This window comes from Carcharodon carcharias, chromosome 17 (genome assembly GCF_017639515.1).
Source record: "Carcharodon carcharias isolate sCarCar2 chromosome 17, sCarCar2.pri, whole genome shotgun sequence".
NCBI classification, from domain to species: Eukaryota; Metazoa; Chordata; class Chondrichthyes; order Lamniformes; family Lamnidae; genus Carcharodon; species Carcharodon carcharias.
Window position 1 is genome coordinate 61931039 of NC_054483.1, and position 21567 is coordinate 61952605.

Here is a 21567-nt window from a genome sequence, read left to right on the forward strand (position 1 = left end):
CACCCAAACCGATTCTAAATCCTGATTCCTGAACCAAGGTCATCTCTAACTATTGTACCAATGCCTTCTTTGATTAATAGTGCTACCCCTCCAGCTTTGCCTAGCTTTCTATTCTTCTTGAAAGTCATGTACCCCTCAATATTAAGGACCCAATCTTTGTCATCCTGCAGCCACGTCTCCGTAATTGCTATCAGGTCATATTTATTTACTTCAATATGCCATCAATTCATTTACTTTGTTATGAATGCTATGCATATTCAGATAGAGAGCCTTCAGTTTTGTTCTTTTGTTACCTTTGTAACATCTAGTCTTGATTGTTGATGTTTTCTTAGCTTTTTTCTCCCTGTCTGTTCCTGCCATGCTCTGACCTTCATTTCTCATATCACTATTTTGCTCTCCTGTCTTGACTCTACACCTTGAATTGCTACCTCTACCCAAGTTTGATCCCTCACCCTTCTAGTTTAGTTTAAAGCTCTCTTTACTTCCTTATTTACGGTTCGACAGTTACAGGATCGACAGTTATGCGATTTATGAGGACACTCATCCCAGCGTGGTTCAGGTGTAAATTGTCCCAACGGTACAGCCCCCACTTTTCCCAGTGTTGATGCCAGTGCCCCACAAATCGGAACCCACTTCTCCCACACCACTCTTTGAGCTACGCATTCATCTCTCGAATCATATTTGCCCTACGCCAATTTGCATGTGGCTCACGTAAAAATCTAGAAATTGCTTTCCTAGGTACCTATGTCATTGGTGCCTACATGGACCACCGACAACTGGATCCTCCTCCTCCCACTGCAAGTTCCTCTCCAGCCCTGAGCAGATGTCCCGAACCCTGGCACTGGGCAGACAATATAGCCGTCTGGACTCTCGCTCTTTGCTGCAGAGAACAGTGTCAATCCCCCTCACTATACTATCCTGAACTACCACTACATTCCTTTTTGCTTCCCCCCGCACCCCCCTCCCCCCCAACTCCCTCTTGAACAGCTTCCTGTAGCACAGTGCCATGGCCAGTCAGTTTATTCGCCTTGCAGAACATGCTTTCATCCACACAGGTTGTGAGCACCTCAAACCTGCTTGAAAAATGCAAATTCTAAGGCTCCTCCACCACTCTCTGCTCGGTCCCATTACCTGCCTCACTGACAGTCACATCCTCTTGTCCCTCACTGCTAATCAAAACAGATGACCCTCTTCTAAGAGGTGTGACTGTCTTTTGGAACAAAGTGTCCAGGTATTTCTCCCCCTCCCTTGTGTTGTGCAGTGTCTGCATTTCGGCTTCCAGATCAATAATTCTGAACCGGAATTCCTGTAGGTCTGTGTATTAAGGATCGCCTTGGCGTCCAAAAGCTCCCACATCCCACAGCTGCAACATAACAACTGTCCTCCATTATTTAGTTAACTTATTTTATTTTCTTCCTATGTATGCTACAATTTATTCTTTATTGAACACTAATGCCATTGATAACGAAAGGTTATATGCTTCTTAACTACAAGGTATGTGTTTTAGATGTTTGTTTAAATCACTTTTTTAAATTGCTTTTTAAATCTTTGTTTTATTTTAATTTTAAAATGTTTACATTTTGGTTTATTATTCTAAAGTTTTAGTTCTTTTTATTTATAGATCTACCTGAACTCGCCTGCCCTAGGCTGGTTTCTCACACACTGTCCCTTAGACTGAGCATTTACCTGCCAATCAACTTACTAGCTTCCTGTGATATCACGGATGCCTTTTCTCTCTTTCCTTGACTGCAGCATCACAGCTCACTCCTCAGCTCCCAGCTGTTTCCCGTAAGTGCGCTCTTACTCCCAGCAAGGTAGGCCCCTCTGAAATCACTGGTCTGTATTTATAGACGCTCCTCAGGTCCCAACTATCTCCCATAGGTCCGCTTCACTCCTCTCCGACTCCCACCCACGACTCAGATACTGAAGCAGTACATGTCCATATGCAGCAAGACCTGGACAATATCCAGGCTTGGGCTAACAAGTGGCAAGTAACATTCATGACACAAGTGCCAGGCAATGACCACCTCCAACAAGAGAGAGTCGAACCATCGCCCCTTGACATTCAATAGCATTACCATCACTAAATCCCCCACTAACAACATCCTGGGGGTTACCAATGTCCAGAAACTAAACTGGACTAGCCATATAAATACTATGGCTACAAGAGAAGGTCAGAGGCTAGAAATCTACAGTAAGTAGCTCATTCCTGACTCCCCAAAGGCTATTTACTAGGCACAAATCAGGAGTGTGATGAAATACTCTCCACTTCCCTGGATGAGTACAGCTCCAACAACACTCAAAAAGCTTGACACCATCCAGGACAAAGCAGCCCGCTTGATTGGCACCCCTTCCACAAACATTCACTCCCTCCACCACCGAAGAACAGTGGCAGCAGTGTGTATCATCTCCAAGCTGCACTGTAGAAACTCATCAAGGCTCCTTATTCAGCACCTTCCAAACCCACGACCACAACCATCTAGAAGGTCAAAGGCAGTAGATACACAGGAACACCACCATCTGGAAGTTCTCCTTCATGCCAATCACTATCATGATTTGGAAATATATTGCCGTTCCTTCACTGTTGCTGGGTCAAAATCCTGCAGCTTCCTCCCTAACAGAACTGTGGCTGTACCTATACCACATGGACTGCAGCGGTTCAAGAAGGCAGCTCACCACCACCTTCTCAAGAGCAATTAGGGATGGGCAATAAATGTTGGCTGAGCCAGCGACGAACACAGCCCATAGATGAATTTTAAAAAAAGCATTTCCACAAATTTTTCATGGCTCTTCAAAAAAATGTGCCACAAAACTGGGAAACTAATCAGTCTTCAGAGAAGTTAGTTATATTGGTAGAAATCATCCGGTCTCTGGTTCATTATAGATTGGATGCAAGCTGGGAGATGTGCATCAGGATCCTGCAGAAATTCTAATGTGCACATGTGCTGAAATTGCTTGGGAAGTTAACTTCCAATGCTCTGATTTGCACTACCCTGGACCCTTTGCAAAAAAAGTCTCCAGCACTGAGTTATCAGAGACTTGGCTCAGATACATGGAACTTATTATAATTTGCTGCTATAAAAATTAGTAGAGGAGGAACCTGGAGGCAGCCTTTCCTCAGCACCGGGTTTTGTGAAAAACCCAAGAACACAGGCAGGGACTGCCTTTTTTGCTCCCAGTCACATGTGGAAACAATTTATGTATATTTAAGATAATGCCCTAACCTTTTCTCAATTAGTAACATCTGCTCTCACTTACAACTAGAGTAGGTGAGGTGACAGTGTAGCAATTGGACTAGTAATCCAGAGACCCAGGGTAATGCTCTGGGGACCTGGGTTCGAATCCCGCCACGGAAGATGGTGGAAATTGAATCCAAAATCTAATGATGATTGTTGTAAAAATTCATCTGGTTTACTAATATCCATTTGGGAAGGAAATCTGCCACCCTTACCTGGTTTGGCCTACATGTGACTCCAGACCTCAGCAATGTGGTTGACTCTTAAATGCCCTCTGAAATGGCCTGGCAAGCCACTCAATTGCATCAAAATGCTACAAAGTCTCAAAAAAGGACAGACCACCCCACATTGACCTAGGCACCGGATACAGTAACGGCACACTCAGCCCTGCTGACCCTGCAAAGTCCTCCTTACTAACATCTGGGGGTTAGTGCCAAAATTAGGAGAACTGTCTCACAGACTAGTCAAACAACAGCCTGACATAGTCATCCTCGTGGAATCATGTCTTACAGATGATGTCCCAGACATCGCCACCACTGCTGGGTCTATCCTGTCCCACCAGCAGGACAGAGATAGCGGGACAGTGATGTACAGTCGGGAGGGAGTTGCCCCGGGAGACTCCAACATCAACTCCGGACCCCATAAAGTCTCATGGCATCAAGTCAAACATGGGCAAGGAAACCTCCTGCTCATTACCATGTACTGGCCTCCCGCAGTTGATGAATCAGTGCTGCTCCACGTTGAGCGCCACTTGGAGGAAGCACTGAGGGTGGCAAGGGCGCAGAATCGCAGAATGTACTCTGGGTGAGGGGCTTCAACATCCATCACCAAGAGTGGCTCGGCAGCACCACTAGCAACCGAGCTGGCAGAGTTCTAAAGGACATGAATGCTAAACTGGGGCTGCGGCAGGTGGTGAACAAGACGGAAAAACATACTCATCCTTATCAACCTGCCTGCCGCAGATGCATCTGTCCATGACAGTATTGGTAGGAGTGACCACCACACAGTCCTTATGGAGACGAAATCTGCCTTCACATTGAGGATACCCTCCATCATGTTGTGTGGCACTACCACTGTGCTAAATGGGATAGATTTCAAACAGATCTAGCAACTCATCAAGATTGGGTATCCATGAGGCGCTGTGGCCATCAGCAGCAACAGAATTGTATTCTAACACAATCTGTAACCTCATGCCCTAGCATATCCCCCAATCTACCATTACCATCAAGGTAGGTGATCAACCCTGGTTCAATGAAGTGTGGAGGACGACATGTCGGGAGCAGCACAAGGCTTACCTAAAAATGCGACGTCAAACTGGTAAAGCTATAACACAGGCCTACTTGCATGCCATACAGCATAATCAACAAGTGATAGACAGTGCTAAGCGATCCCACAAGCGATCTGAGCTCTGCAGTCCTGCCACATCCAGTCGTGAACGGTGGTGGACAATTAAACAACTCAATGGAGGGGGAGGCTCCACAAATATCCCCATCCTCAATGATGGGGGAGCCCAGGATATCAGTGCAAACAATGAGGCTGAAACATTTGCTACAATCTTCTTCCAGAAGTGCCAAGTGGATGATCCATCTTAGCCTCCTCCAGAAGTCCCCAGCCTCACAGATGCCAGTCTTCAGCCAATTCGATTCACTCTACGTGACATCAAGAAACGGCTGAAGGCACTCGATAATGCAAAGGTTATGGGCCCTGACAATATTCCGGCAATAGTACTGAAGACTTGCACTCCAGAACTTTCCACGCCCCTAGCCAAACTGTTCCAGTAGTTACAACACTGGCATCTATCAGGCTATGTGGAAAATTGCCCACATATGTCCTGTACACAAAAAGCAGGACAAATTATCGCCCCATCAGTCTACTCTCCATCATCAGTAAAATAATGGAACAGGTCATCAATAGTGCTAACAAGCGGCATTTGCTTAGCAATATCCTACTCACTGATGCCCAATTTGGGTTCTGCCAGGGCCACTCAGCCCCCGACCTCATTACAGCCTTGGTTCAAACATGGACCAACATGGTTCAAACAAAGAACTGAACTCCTGAGGTGAGGCGAGAGTGACTGCCCTTGACATCAAGGCTACAATATCAAGGCCTGGGCTGACAACTGGCAAGTAACATTCGCAACACATGAGTGCCAGGCAAAGACCATCTCCAACAGGAGAGAATCTAACCATCGCCTCTGGATGTTCAATGGCATTACCATCACTGAATACCCCCCACTATCAACATCCTGGGGGTTACCATTGACCTGAAACTGAACTGGACTAGTCATATAAATACTGTGGCTACCAGAGCAGATCAGAGGCTAGGAATCCTGCGATGAATAATTCACCACCTGGCTTTCCAAAGCCTGTCCACCATCTACAAGGTACAAGTCAGGAGTGTGATGGAGTACTTCCCAATTGCCTGGTTGAGTGCAACTCCCACAACACTCAAGGAGCTTGACACCATCCAGGACAAAGCAGCCCACTTGATTGGCACCACGTCCACAAAAATTCACTCCTTCCACCACCGACACACAGTAGCAGCATCTACAAGTTGCACTGCAGGAATTCGAAAAGGCTCCTTAGACAGCACCTTCCAATCCCACGACCCCTACCATCTAGAAGGACAAGGGCAGCAGATAGATGGGAACACCACCAGCTGGAAGTTCCCCTCCAAGTCACTCACTAGCGTGATTTGGAAATATATCACCATTCCTTTAATGCTGCTGGGTCAAACTCCTGGAACTCCCTACCTAACAGCACCGTGGGTGTACTTACACCACATGGATTGCAGCAGTTCAAGAAGGCAGCTCACCACCATCTTCTCAAAGGAAACTAGGGATGGGCATATATGCTGATCCAGCCAGCGAAGCCCACATCCCATGAATGAATAAAAAAAGTAGGCACTTCATTGTAACACGATTGCAACATTAACAGGAATTACCTGCATACTTACTCTGGAAATGTAATTCTGGTTAATACTTGGTCTAACTCAGTGATTAACCTGCATAACTGACTGAGCACCACAACCAGCCAGACCTGCTGAGTTTTTTCAGGTAATTCTGTTTTTATCTTAAAATCACTCCCTGACCGTATGATCACCTCACACTCCCCACCACTCACTTTACTAACCCACTCACTTACTAAAAGACTTGAGACCTTTAAAAGCTCAACTGAATACTGCAGCTACTATTGTGAAAAAGATGGGGGCTGGGGGTGTCCTGTCTTCATCTGTTTTTTCCTATGCTCGACAGTTTTGCATGTGGATGTCTGCGCTGACCTATCAATGCTTCAGCTGGGATCAGAACTCCCGGCTGAAAAAAACTGAAAAGAGTCAAGCTGAAGAAACTTTAATGGGCAGTGTCAACTCTCTATTAATTTTATATTGTAAGCTGGTTACATGATATCATCCAAGAACATAGACCAAGGCATCAATGCTGACCAGAAGATCTGGGCCATTGTTTTACAGCGCATCAACATGAAATGCCTGGTACAAACTAGATACACAACAAGATGGCATTGTTTACTAATCAGCCAAGTGAGCCAGGTCTGTGTAATTCATGAGTAATGGATATTTTTGTGAATCAAAACAATAAAACTTCAGTGGATTTCAATATTTATGAACATGTAGTGGAATAGAGTATGCAAGTTCTTTAGACATAGTTCATGAAAATAGAATTTATAGACTTATATTCAGAGGTTCACATAAACCATTGCTCTTCTTCAGCCTGACAAGACTACGAGCTGTTGTAGCATCATTCATTTGTATTGGCTTGCATTTCACTATTTCACTATAAGAGAAAAGTGGTACCTTTTTTGGAAGGTGGCTGGTCTTCCTTTCTATAATTTTCAGAAGTACGTTTTCTGCTAGTAGCTGAAGGATTTTTCACTGGTTCCACGTGTATATTTTCTGTTATGCCACCTGTTTCCAACATTTCTTCAATGTTTTCTATAGTCATAGCCTAGAAGCAAAAAGGCATATGTCGATTTTTTTAATGCTATAGAAGCAACTGATTTCTATACCATAATGTGAATGAAGTGAAAAGAGACAGAAAAAACAAAAGTGATTTCAATTACGAACTTGATGTAAGCAAAAGCTGCCTTGCTCTAAAATTGCACCTTGGTACACAGCAGTAACATAAAACTAAGCAGTTAAAATGCAATAAAGTAGAAAAATAAGAAGCTTCAACCTCATTGGGATAGAGATGCAGGTGGAGGTTAGCCAAAGCTTATTTCATAAAAGTACTATGGAAGACTATGTATATCAGAAATTATAAGCTGGAGGGTGCTCTGAAGGAAAATGTAATGAGCTATTTGGAGAAAAACTGAGTGAGTCAGCACCACTTTTCAGGGGGGAGATTATAAGGAGACATGGGCAACGAGGTCAAATTCACAATGGTGAGTCTGGTTAAAAAAAGATATACAGCATGGACTCCATTGCTTGGAAGAAAACACATATCGCACCTGATATCAGTTACTGAACCCCAATAAGATCCATACTTGGAACAACACAGTTCTAACCTTTGGCATCCACAGAATTCTAAGTTTCAAATTACGCATAATTCAGTGAGTGATCAAATCTTTTTAGAAATCACTTTCCTGGCAATCTAGGTTGCCTTTAAAACACGTATGAGCAAGATTGCATCATGCCCAAAGCACAACTGCTTGTATTTATCTATGGCTTCTCACATTTGATAGACTTACTAGAGACTTTACAAATTGGATTCAAAGATGGACATAGAGCAGGAGAGAAATTAATAGATAAGTGCACTCAAGGGATCTGGATGAAAAGCAATTGGAGAAAACTTTTTTCCAAGTAGTGCAGGCGGCAGTTGAAGAAAAGAGGTCTAGAGGCCAGGGGCATAGTGGCTAAAAGAGCAGCAATGATGGAATTGAAAGGAGAGATGAATGAATGGGTTTGAGCGAGTTGCAGGGAGGCAACCCGAACTAACAAAAGCATGATCTACGGGAGAGGTGTGGCAGCAGGCAGGCAATGTTACTATGATCTTATTCTTTCATTGTTGCAACAGAACAAGCATAAGGAAGGAAACTTAGTCTAAAGCAGCACAGCCAGATTTGACATCACCAGATTTAGCACAAGATGGTAGTTGGGAGGTTGGAGGAGTTGAGGGCAAAGATGTGTAGGAGATAATGGAATCCAAAAGGAAGACTTCAGTTTTGCCTCTGGAGAAAATCTTGATTCATCCAAGATAGCTATTTGGAGGGTTCAGCAGCAGCATTGGAATCAAGGAGTCAAAAAAATTCATAGAATGATATTTCAAATTTTAGCAGTGAAAACAGGTATAGATTACTTCCAATATATTTTGAAAGTAAGTGCAACTGGGTTGATTTCATGAACCAAAAGGTTCTTAAATAATAGGAACTAATGCCCCTCCAGATGGGATGTAGTTAATGATTAAGAATGAGGCAAATGCTTTTAAAACAAAGAATTTTGTCCAAACTTTGAGCTCTTCATGTAAGAATAGTGCTGTTTTCTTCTGTTCGATCAACTGCTTTCCTGGTTATAGACGTTTTGCACAGCAAATAGCAAGGTTAAGACAAAATGTTTCCTGGTAGTAATAGGATGAATTCCTGGACAATCATTGCTGGGTGTCATGAAAACACGTTTTATATCAAAAAAATGATTTTGAATCGGCTGAATGGAACCCACCCCCCTCCCCCATTGTTTTTTTTTCCTTAAAAAGTGACTGAAGCTGCATTTCAGTGGTTTGAGCTCTGAGCCAAAGATGGCTACACAATTTACATCACTGCACCTTCCTTTCACATTCCAACACCATTGAGATGGAGTCTAACTGTCTGCAAAAACAGACAATGTAGACAATGACCTCATGGGAATGTGAATGATCCACATCCCCTATTCTACTGGCACAATATCCTAACGCTCATCTGGGTACTCAATTGGGTGGAGACAAGCCATTAGACATAATCAGTTGGACAATTGGACCCTGGCTGACAGAGGGATTCCCAGACGTGTTACAATCAAGGTACAATTGGAATACACAGGCTAAAACCTTATTTGAATCCCTGGGAAGTTGGAAAAAGGTCATGTGACAAGGCAACCCTTTGTGTGTTTCAGCTATCTGCTTTCTCTGTAGAATAGGACAAGCAACCAAGACACTGAAAGAACAAGACCCAGAGTGGGTTCCTTCATCTCTCTCTCTCCACCCAACTTGTATGTTTTTGAACCCTGATTGTGATTACTCCAGGTGCCACAGACAGAGCTTTCTGAAAAAAGACAGCATGACTGTCTGAGCAGTTGAATATCTGTCTGCAACTTTAAACTGCTGACGCTGGAGGCAACAGGACCACTGAGTGAAAGCAGCAGGTCCAGTGAATCCAAGCCACCAACCTCCACAAACTGTATGATCCTTTTACTTTATTGGATTCTATCCTTCCCTCTCTGTAATCTACTTAAGACTGTGTGTATAAGCGAAAGTTGGAGTGTGTTCTATTACTTTACTTCAACCAGGTTAAGCATAATAAAAGCTATTCTCTATTCTTTGCTGAAACTCAAGAAAACCTGTCTGATTGTGTCTTTTATGATCACAGCGGTGAACAGGTAAACAAACACTCACTGAGTTGGCAAAAATATCCTTTTCAAAAACACCATTGCAGTCAAACAAAGAGTGAGAAAAGAGGGGAGCTATTTGTCCCCTCCTCACCACAGCTCTGTCTGTGACACCTGGAGTAGTCACAATCAGCAGACAGGGTTCAAAAACTTACAAGTTGGGTGGAGAGAGAGAGATGATGAAACCCACTCTGGGTCTTGTTCTTTCCGTGCCTCAGTTGCTTGTCCTGTTCTGCAGAGAAAGCAGGTACCTGAAACACATAAAACGTTGCCTTGTCGCATGACCTCTCTCCAACTGCCCAGGGATTCAAATAGTGTAGCCACTCTGTCATTTTTTAGCAGACTTTCCCCACAAGATTGTGAATGTTTCAGGAATTAGGATAGGGCAAGTGTTAAACAAATGGGGGAGAGATTAAAAACCGAAAAGAAAGAAAAAGGAATAGCAAGAGGAAAGTGATGAGAAGACAGGGGAGGCAATGTAAGCTTTCCCAACATATTGGTATCAGCATCCATAGTTAATCAGGCAATGGAAGCAGTGATTTTCATTTTGCTGAGTCAAACCACCCCCAAAAAATTTGGAATACAAAAGGTCTAACTTCTGCAGAACAAAATTGACAGTGAATTTGACTTTTACTCCTTAAAATCTGCATTTTTACACTGTCAATGTGGAGGTTTAAAGTTTTCATATTTATAAATAATCGTTTGGTAGTACAGAACTTAGTATTGCTGAAAAAAGAAAAACATTTTCAGCAATACTCAAGTTCTGTACTACCAAATGAATGAAAAAAAACTTTGTCTTGCACTCATCGGGACTATTTGCAAGAATACAACAGGGAAAGCAACAAATTTATACTGTATGAGAAGATAGCGCTGAGTGGTTGGCAAGAGGACTCTGATTGGTAGAGGCTTTTCCATGGAGAATACACTAGTTGATGGTGAATGATAGTTAACTCCAAGCATTGTTTGAAATTTAAATCAGGGTGCTTGAATCTGATTGGTCAAAGCGTTGCCCTGAGGAATAAATCACTGAATGGCTGTCACTTATTTTGTTTGGCTGAAATAGGCGTAATGCCTGTCTGCCATTCTTTCTGTCTGCAAAGAACAGGGCCTTGTGTATTAATATATGTGGCTTCTAATACACACAAATGCACCACACTGCGGGCTTGGCTGATAATCTTCAATTGGGTTGTTTAGCAAATGTTGTCCAATCATGGGATCACATCTAATGTTGGACACTGTTTTGAGTTTTGCAAGCACAAGCTGTTTGGGCACAGTCTGTACCTTGCCCATTGTGAAGAGCGGAAGGGACATGCTGTTTGATACGATCCGCCACTCTTTGCATGTACGGTCTACATACCTAGGATCACACTGGCACTGAAATTCATATACCACATTACTCATTCGTGTGATAGAGAGAACGTCTTTTAGACTTGACAGCAGCATCCTGTTAGTGGTGAATACCATTCATGTTGCAATTGCATACTAGCTGCGTGAAACAGCTGGTTTCACCTGTTGCTCAAATTTTTGAGATATTTTAAAGGATAATCCAAGGTAGACTGGGCACTTTTCAAGGCCGAAATTGGTGGCCTTAGGCGTGCAATGCAAAATAATCTGATTAGGTAGCTATTATTCTGCAGGATGCCTTTGATACACCCCATTTCAGCATAAAGTTTGCATGGTGAGCAAATGGCTCAAGCCTTATTTACTTGGCAGTTAACTGTCAGTCACTATAAACTGGTGCACTCTCCATGGCAATGCCTTTACCAGAGTCCATCTGCCAACCAGTACTCTCTTCTCATGCAATATAAATTTGTTGTTTTCCTTTACATTGGTATTCTTTCAAATTGTCCTGATGAATGCAAGGTGAAAAGCTTTGACAAAATGCCTCTTTTCTCAGTTTTCACATTTGTTCTACTATTAGCTAGCTTATTGTGGGGCACCTAGACAATCAAGGCTACAATAATCAGAAACTTACATAACTTTCAATTTGTTCCCCATAACTTGCAAGCAGATTTGTCACTTTATTCAGATCAGCATCCTTGAACATCAGATCATCTTTCAACTTTTGGATCTCTTTATCCTATTTTTTTTGTGAGTAAAAGAATGTTATTAAAATTCGAAACAAATACGCAAAGGATGTGCTCTTACTGTGGGCAAATTGCAATCAGAATCAATTAGAACATTAATACTGAGTAAATTTTTATGGTTTAATCACATAAATTCCTTGAGCTTTGGTTGCTGCTAAAAGATAAAAACCAACCTGGAGGAAACCAAATAAAAACTCCCCTTAAATAGATATTCTTCATTTGACCTTATGGAGTGCATTAATAGCTCAGAAAACTTATACAGCAAGCAGCTGAGCCACATGGGCCAAGCAAGTCCAAGCCTCAATTCCTAGACTACGCAAAAGGTAACTGGTAAGATTGGAGAATGATAAAAAAAAGACCGCAGCCGTACCTAGGCCAACAGTCTTCAAAGACATATAGATAGGTGAAGCAAGTGGTCAAACATTCAGCAGATGAAGTATGTCAGAAAATGTGAGATTGACCACTTCAGCACAGAATAAAAAAAACAGAATATTATTTAAAGAGAGAGAGAGAAGGCAGAATGCAGCAGGAGTAGGATCTGGGTGTCCTTATACATGAATCACTAAAGTTAGCATGCAGGTGCTGCAAATAATCAGGAAGGCAAATGGAATGTTGGCCATTATTGCAAGAGTGAATACTTGTAGCAAGAGTCTTGCTACAACTGTACAGGACACTGGAGGGACAGCACCTGGAGTACTGTGTACAGTTTTGGTCTCCTAACTGAAGGAGGGGTTTACTTGCACTGGAAGCAGTTCAGAGAGGTTCACTCAGTTAATTTCTGAGATGAAGGTATTCTCTTATGAGGATACTTACTGGAGCTTAGACGAATAAGAGATGACCTTATTGAAACATATGAGATTGACGGAGCTTGGTTGGGTAGGTGCTGGGAAGGTATTTCCTCTCGTGGGGGAATCTAGAACTAAGGGGCACAATTTAAAAATAAGGGGTCGACCATTTAAGGCAGATGACAAGGAATTTCTTCTCTCAGAGTCGTTAGTCTTTGAAATTGTCTTCAGCAGAGAACAGTAAAGGCTGGTGATTGAGTATCCTCAAAGCCGAGTTAGACATATTTTTTGAGCTACAAAGGAGCTATGGGGAACAGGGCGGAAAGTGGAGTTAAGGCCACAATCAGATCTTGTTGATTGGTCAATAAGTAGGCCGAATGGCCTACTCCTGCATCCATTGCTTATGATTCACCGAATTGTTGTCTTCTCTGCGCAAATCATCACTACCTGCGTACTTCAGCTCCACCTGTTGCTTCGGTGATCTCATACAAACTATACAAGCTCATAGAAAGAATTTCACATTAAAACCAAACAGGTCCTACTCATTCAGAGGTTGACTATTCCATAATTCTCTAATTTTTATTTCAAAAGAGTTAATTTACTGAGTGTGAATGTTCCATCATTATAAGCTACTTGCACTTCACTTCAAACACTTTGATTTATTTGGTGAGAAGTGCTGCATTGTCTGAGATGCCATTCTTCAGGTAAGACACTAAATCAAAGCCCTGTCTTGCAGTGGGATTTTGCTTGGTGTAGAATGGCTGCTATATTTGCCTCCATAACAGTGACTGCACTTCAAGCTAAAATTATACATGAACATCCTTGGAATGATGATATGGTCCATTAGAAATGCAAGTTCTCCAGTGAACTTTAGGCTAACAGAAATTAAAAACACAAAAATAATCAAACGGTCAAAAATATATCTAAAACAGAACAGAGTTAGAAAATTCTAACAGTTCACATGGAATGAGGAAACAAATCTGACTAGCTCACTGTTTGGGCTCTCGTTAACAACGAAATCTTGTGATTAGAAAATAAATGTGATGCAGCTTTTTAAAAGTTATACTCATAATTAGTTTTCTTAATTAAAAACCTCAGAACAATGAACATTGTTTCTATGTAAAAACAAAATACAACTTGAGAAAATGGCAGAAACCAACTTTTCAGATGATGTTAAAAACAGTCACCTTATAGGCTTCCTTCAATTTTCCTTCTTCAGTCAACTTTTCAAGTGCCTCTAATTCTGAAATTTAAAAATAATACCATTAACTACGTTAACCTTCACAACAGTTCAAATTGTAAAGGGAATCTGAGTTATTACAAAAACATCAGAGCAATGCATTCTGATCAAACATTAGTGTCAAGAACAACTTTGCTCTTTGCACAAAATCAGCCAAAAAGAGGGGCAGAATGTTATTAGTCAGTGTCTCAGTTGTATGTGGCCTTTAATAACAAAGCCACTTCCAACTTGGTGCCTGAAGAATGAAGTTCAAGGTGGTGCTTGAGGCTGGGGGGAGGGCTAGTTGCACTGATCAACAAGGCAAGTACTGACATTTGCCTTCACTGACCCAATGAAAAGGTTTGCCTGAGCTACAAAGACAATGGATGAAAAAGTTGAAAGATGTTTCCACCTTGTTATCGGCCACTCAAGCCGTGTCAAGTGCTGCTTTGCATTTGGTTAAACTCAGATTAATGCTCCAGTGTCATGAGTTCAAATCCCACCACAATAGCTGGGGGAGTTTAAATTCATTAGTAAATCTGGAATAAAACGTTAGACTCATTCATAATTTCATGAAACTACCAGATTGTCTTAAAAATCCATCTTTTGAAGTCCTTTAGAGAAGGAACTTAATTTCCATTCTTGGTCTGGCCTGCATGTTTTATTTTATTTTTTCACAGGGTGTGAGTGTTGCTAGCAAAGCCTGCGTTTATAGCCCATCCCTAACTGCCCTTGAGAAAGTGGTGGTGAGCCACCTTCTTGAAGCACTGCAGTCCATGTGGTGTAGGTACACCCAAAGCACTGTTAGAAGTTCCAGGATATTGACCCAGTGACAATGAAGGAAAGGTAATATAGTTCTAAGGCAAAATGATGCATGGCTTTGAGGGGAACTTGCAGGTGGTTGTGTTCCCATGCATCTGCTGCCCTTGCCCTTCTAGGTGTTAGCGGTCACACACGCACGTGCACATAATTACTCTATTTTACAATAAATTCCAACATTATGAGAATTATATCTTCTTGACATGACCAGATTGTTTTTTGTGGACAAGACATACCTGGGGAAATTTCCACATCGCCAGTACTGTAACTGTACTGGAATATCTTGGTTAGGGCTGCTGCTAGTTCTGGTGCACAAGGATGAGGATATTTGTGGAGCCTCCTCCTCCTGTTAGTTGTTTCACCGTCCACCACCATTCAATACTGGATGTGGAAGGATTGCAGAACTTTGACCTGATCAGCTGGTTGTGGGGTCACTTATCTCTGTCCATCGCATGCTTTCCCTGCTATTTTGCAAGTAGTCCCGTCTTGTATCTTCACCAGGTGGGCATCTCATTTTTCGTTATTTCTGTTGCTGACATGCTCTCCTGTACTGTTAATTGAACCAGGGATTTCTTTTCATTCATTCATGGGATGTGGGTGTTCCAGGCTAGGCCAGCATTTATTTCCCATCCCTAATTGCCCTTAAGGCGGTGGTGAGCTGCCTTCTTGAACCGCTGCAGTCCATTGTGGTGTAGGTACACTCACACTGTTGTTAGGGAGGGAAGTTCAAGAATTTTGGCCCAGCGACAGTGAAGGAATGGTGATATAGTTCCAAGTCAGGATGATGAGTGCCTTGGAGGGGAATTTCCAGGTGGTAGTGTCTGCTGCCCTCGTCCTTCGAGATGGTATGGTCACGGGTTTGGAAGGTGCTGCCTAAGGAACCTTGGTGAGTTCCTGTAGTGCATCTTGTAGATGGTACACATTGCTGCCACTGTACATTGGTGGTGGAGGGAGTGAATGTTTTGGGGTGGGGGTGCCAATCAAGCAAACTGTTTTATACTGGATAGTGTCAAGATTCGAGTGTTGTTGGAGCTGTACTGATCCAAGAAAGTGGAGAGCATTCCATCAGACTCTTGACTTGTGCCTTGTAGATGGACAGGCTTTGGGGAATCAGGAAGTGTTACTCGGCACAGGATCCTGGACTCTGACCTGTTCTTGTATCCACAGTATTTATATGGCTAGTCCAGTTCAGTTTTTGGTCAATGGTAACCCCCCAGGATGTTGATAGTGGGAGATTCAGTGATGGTAATGCTATTGAATGTCAAGGGGTGATGGTTAGATTCTCACTAGCTGGAGATGGTCATTGCCTGGCACTTGTGTGGCATGAATGTTACTTGCCAATTGTCAGGCCAAGCCTGGATATTATCCAGAACTTGCTGCATTTGGACATGGACTACTTCAGTATCTCAGGAGTCGCAAATAGTGCTGAACATTGTGCAATCATCTGCAAACATCCCCACTTCTGCCATTATGATGAAAGAAAGATAAGGTTGATCCCCTGGCTTGTAGGTAATGGTAGAGTAAAGGATATGCCAGGCCTTGAGGCTACAAATTGTGGTTGAATACAGTTTTACTGCTGCTGATGGCCCACAGCATCTCATGGATACTCAGTTTTGAGATGCTACATCTGTTCTAAATCTATCCCATTTAGCAGGAGGGTATCCTAAATGTGAAGATGGGACTTCATCTCCACATGGACTGGGCAACTCCAGAATCACAGCAATGTGGTTGAGTCTTACATGCTCCTGAATTGTATCAAAACTAAAAAGAATAAAATTGAACAGGCCATCTGACATTGGCTTAGGAACCAGAAATGACAAAGACACACCCTGCCCAGTTCTCCTCACTAACATCTGGGGACTTGTTCCCAAATTGGGAGAGCTGTCCCACAGACTAGTAAAGGATCAACCGTGATAGTACAGAATTATACCTCACAGCCAAATGTCGCTGACTGCGCCATCAGCATTGCTGGCTATGTTCTTCCCCAGACTCACCAGATGTGGCAGCCTAGAATATAAAATGGGGAGTGGCCCTAGAATTCTTCAACACTGACTCTGGGTTCCATCCTCTCAAGGCATCAGGTCAAACATGGCAAAGGAAATCTCTCAGAATCACAGAATTGTTATAACACAGGAGGTAATTCAGCTCATCGTGTCTGCACTGGTTCTCTGAATGAGCAACTCATCTAGTACCATTCCCCCGCCTTCTCCCCTTAATGCTGCACATTCTCTCTTTTTAGATAGCAGTCTAATTCCTTTCTCAAAGCCTCAATTGAACCTGACTCCGCCACACTCTCAGGCTGTGCATCCCAGACATTAACCACTTGCTGTGTGAAAAAGTTGTGTTTCATTTTGCCTTTGTTTCGTTTGCCAATTACTAAAAATCATTGCCTTCTCGTGCTCTATCCTTTCACTAGTGGAAACAGTTTCTCCCTATCCACTTTTCCAGAACCCTGTGATTTTGAATACTTCTATCAATTTCCTCTCAACCTTCTCTTCTCCAAGGAAAACAGTCCCAACTTCTCTGATCTCTCTTGCTTGCTAATTCTGACCAACTGCCTCCCTCAGGTGAAGAAACAATGCGACTCCATGCTGAACACTATTTGGAAAAGCTCTGAGGAAAACAGGGATGCAGAATGCATTCTGGGTGGGGCACCTAACTGTCTATCACCAAGAGTGGCTCAGTAACTACTGACCAACTCCTGAAAGACAGACCTGCAAGACTGGGTGTTCAGCAGGTGGTAAAGGAACTAACAGTAGGGGTAAACTTACTTGACCTCATTCTCTCCTATCTACCTGTTACAGATGCATCTGTCCATGACTGCACTGGTAGGAGTGCACAGTTATTGTGGAGATGAAGTCCCATCTTCACACTGACGACATCCTCCATCATGTTATGTGGCACTACCACTGTGGTAAATGGGACAGGCTCAGAACCAATCTAGCAGCTTAAAACTGGGCATCCATGGAAGCGCCTTGGGCTACCAGCAGCAGTATTGTATTCCACTGCAATTTGTAACATCAGAGCCCTGCCTACTCCTCAGTCAACCATTATAACCAAGCCAGGGGGTCAACCCTGGTTCAATGAGAAGCGTAGGAGGGCATGCCAGAATCAGCACTCAGTATGCCTAAAAATTAGGTGCCAGTTTGATGAAGCTACAACACAGGATTACATGAACGCTGTACAGTGGAAGTAGCATGCTATGGACAGATCCCACAATCAACGTATCAGATCAAAGGTCTGCAGTCATGCCACATGAGTCCAGCATGTCAGTGCAAAAGGCAAGGCTGAAAATTTCTGCAACCATCTTCAGCCAAAAATGCTATGTGGATAATCCATCTCTGTCTCCTCCTGAGGTCCCCACCATTATAAGTGTCATCTTGAAACAATTCAATTCACTCCATGTGATAAAGAACAGCTGAAGACATTGGATACAGTAAAGGTATGGGCTCTGACAACATCCTGGATGTAGGACTGAAGACTTGTGCTCCAGGAGTCCAAGATCTTAGCTATTCCAGTCCAGATACAACACTAGCATCCACTAGACAATGTGGAAAATTACTCAATTATGTCCTGTCCATAAATCCAATCTGCCCATTACCAGCCCAGAATACTTGTGATCATCAGCAAATTAATGGAAGGTTAACCGTCCTACTCAGCAACAACATACTCACTGATTCTCAGTTTGGGTTCTGTCAGGGCCATTCGGCTCCAAGCCTCCTTACCGCCTTATTCAAATGTGGACAAGAGTAGAATTCCAGAGGTGAGATGAGAGTGACTATCCTTGACATCAAAGCAACATTTGACCAACTGTGGTATCAGAAAGTTCTAGCAGCCCAAGCAAAATTGAAGTCAACTGACAAATGGGTTGGGGGGCATGGTTGGGGAACCCTCTACTGGTTGGAGTCATACCTCGCACAAAGGAAGATCAAGGTAGCTGTGGTTGTTAGGGTCAATCATCTCAGCCCAGCATATCGCTGCAGGTATTCCTCAGAGTAGTATCCTAAGCTCAACCATCTTTAGCTGCTTCCTCAATGACTATCCCTCCAACACAAAGTCAAAAGGGGGGATGTTTGCTGATGATTGCAGGGTTCTATACCACTCACAACTCCACAGATACTGAAGCAGTCCATGCCTGCATGCAGGGAAACTTGAACAACATTCAGGCTTGGGCTGATGAATCGCAATTAACATTCATGCTATGCAACAGCCGTCTCCAAAAACAAAGTATCTAACCATCTCCCTTGATGTTCAATAGCAGTACCATCGCCAAATTCCCCCACCATCAACATACTGAGATTGCTACAGACCAGAAACTTAACTGGACCAACCATTAAGTATTATGGCTACAAAGTTGGTCAGATAATGTGTATTCTGTAGCAAATGCCTTATCTCTCAACTCCCCAAACCTGTTCACCATCACGAGTGTGATGGAATACTCTCCACTTGCCTGGATGAGTGCAGCTCCAACAACACAAGAGGCTCGACACCATCCAAGATAAAGCAGTCCACGTCATCAGCACCTCATACAATCATTCCATTCACCACCAGTACATAGTTGCAGCAGTATGTATCATATGCAAGAAGTACTGCAGGAACTTGCCAAGCCTCCTTCGACAGCACCTTCTAAACCTGTAACCTCTACCACCTGGAAGAGTAAGGGCAGCAGACACACGGGCATACCACCTCTTATAAGTTTCCCTAAGAGTTACTCATCAACCCGAGTTGGAACTATATTGCCATTCTTTCTTCATCACTGGGGTAAAATCCTGGAATTCCCTCCCCAATAGCACTACAAGTGAAACTACACATGGACTACAGCAGTTCAAGGAGGCAGCTCACCACCATCTTCTCAATGGCAATTAGGGATGGGGCAAATAAACTGGTCTCACCAGAATGAAAAGGAGAAAATATTCTCGCTGCTGTCCCAATCAGGAAGTGCAACTAGACTTTGAACTTTATGCCAGTGCGTCCTCATTCTAGTCAAAATGGATTTAGAATTTTAGAGCCAAAATCTCATTCCATGATCCATTGATCCATGATCCATTGTGCAGTTCAGTCTGACCTCAGAGCAGCCACTACACCATCAGAACATTGCTTGCATCAGCTATCATAATAGCTTCTAAGTAAGACCATCAGGTTAGTGCTGTGGGTTCACTCATTAGTAATCAATCAGAGGCTTTTGGTGAACTTTTAGGCCTTCATGCAAAATATTTTTATTCAGGCTTCGTGGATCTCACATTTGCATCGTGCCTTTACATACCCAATATCTAGGTAAATGATAAGAGGCATGTAGAGATTTAATAGTGATTCTTTAGTGTTTCACGCCAACACATTGGAAATGTATCATATACCGCCATGAGATTCTTCCCTTTGGTAGGCATATTTAAATGATCGAAGTAGACCAAGCCTAATATAACAGACAGTTTGCATTAGCTGTCAGCCAGTCCTCTGGCACCATTTTGTTTTTAATGAATTTTTATAGGTATGCAATAATCTCTCTGGTATCTTTCCCTAACTTCTTTTAGTATGCACGATACAATCCTTCTGGAGCAGAGATTTTAATCCTCCAAGTTTAATTAGCTTATCAATTAGCTCCTCACCTTCTTAAATCAATAATGCAGCCATATTCGTTAATTTAATTTCATAGCTTTTCTTTGCTGCCCTAACTTTTTTTGTTCCCCTTCCTCATCCTCTCGTTTATCATCCACGTACACAGTTATACCTTTCGTTTCAATTTCACTCTTATTTCTCTATTCATCCATGGTGTCATTACTGGCCAGTTTGCTCATGGCATGCATTTCTTCCAGGCTTCGATCACAGTTTAAAATGTTTCGCACTGCGGTTCTAATTATGCCATGGACTATTGTTTATAGTCTCACCATTTTATTTTGGATACTGCATATTTTGCTGAGCTCAATATATTTTAACAGTTGCTCCATTTACCTCAAATAGTCCTATACTTCAGTTATAAAACTATTTGTTCCTTGACCATATACATATAAAATTTACTACACAGAAAGAGGCCATTCAGCCAATCATGTTCATATTGGTTAACAAAGAAATAACCAGCCTAAAGCCACTTTCCTCCACTAGGTCCAAAGCCCTGCAGATCACAGCTCTTCAAGTCGACCTCAAAGTACTTTTTAAAATATGGTGAAAGTTTGTCTCTACCATCCTTTCAAGCAGCGAGGTCTAGGCCCTACCACACTTTGGTGAAAAAGGTTTCCTCATTTCCTGTCTAACCCTTCCACCAATCACTTTAAATCTATACTTCCTAGTTTTTAACCCTTCTGCTGGAGTTAATAGGCCATCACTATTTATCTACTGAGGCCTCTCAATTAAGTCACTCCTCAGCCTGCTCTGTTCCAAGGAAAACAACCCCAACCTATCCAGTCTTTCCTCAGCTCAGTCTCCCCACACCCTCCCTAGTGCAATCACATCTTTCCTGTAATGTGGTGACCAGCACTATACATAGCACTTCAGCTATTTGTTGTTGTCTAGGGTTCTAGCATAACGCCCCTGCCCTTATATTCTATAGGCATCTGTCCATCTTGGTAGGCAATAGACTGCACCCAGGGTATATGTTACTTCTATATTGGACATCATCTGTTCACTGTAGAGGCTGATTCGTGAGTGGCCTTATATTCTATGTCTCAGCTAATAAAGGAAAGCATGTCACATATCTGAACAAACCTTGCAAATTGATCTGCAAGCTTTACGAATCTACGGACATACACTTCAAAAGAACCCTCTGTTCCTTCACATTACTCATTATCCTCCATTTATTGTGTATTCCCTTGCCTTGTTGCACCTCCCAAAATGCATTACCT

At 42.7% G+C, this 21567-nt stretch overlaps 1 protein-coding gene across 3 annotated transcripts in view; it reads right to left on the reverse strand.

The window, feature by feature from the left end:
* kif20bb (kinesin family member 20Bb) overlaps positions 1-21567 on the reverse strand; it is a 130714-nt gene that overhangs the window by 45615 nt on the left and 63532 nt on the right. For all 3 annotated transcript variants that reach the window (XM_041210554.1, XM_041210552.1, XM_041210553.1), the window contains exons 17-19: positions 13884-13939; positions 11800-11904; positions 7047-7197 (exon numbers count right to left, since the gene is read on the reverse strand). In XM_041210554.1, the coding sequence (XP_041066488.1) occupies positions 7047-7197; positions 11800-11904; positions 13884-13939 (312 nt within the window). The remainder of the gene's footprint in view (positions 1-7046; positions 7198-11799; positions 11905-13883; positions 13940-21567) is intronic.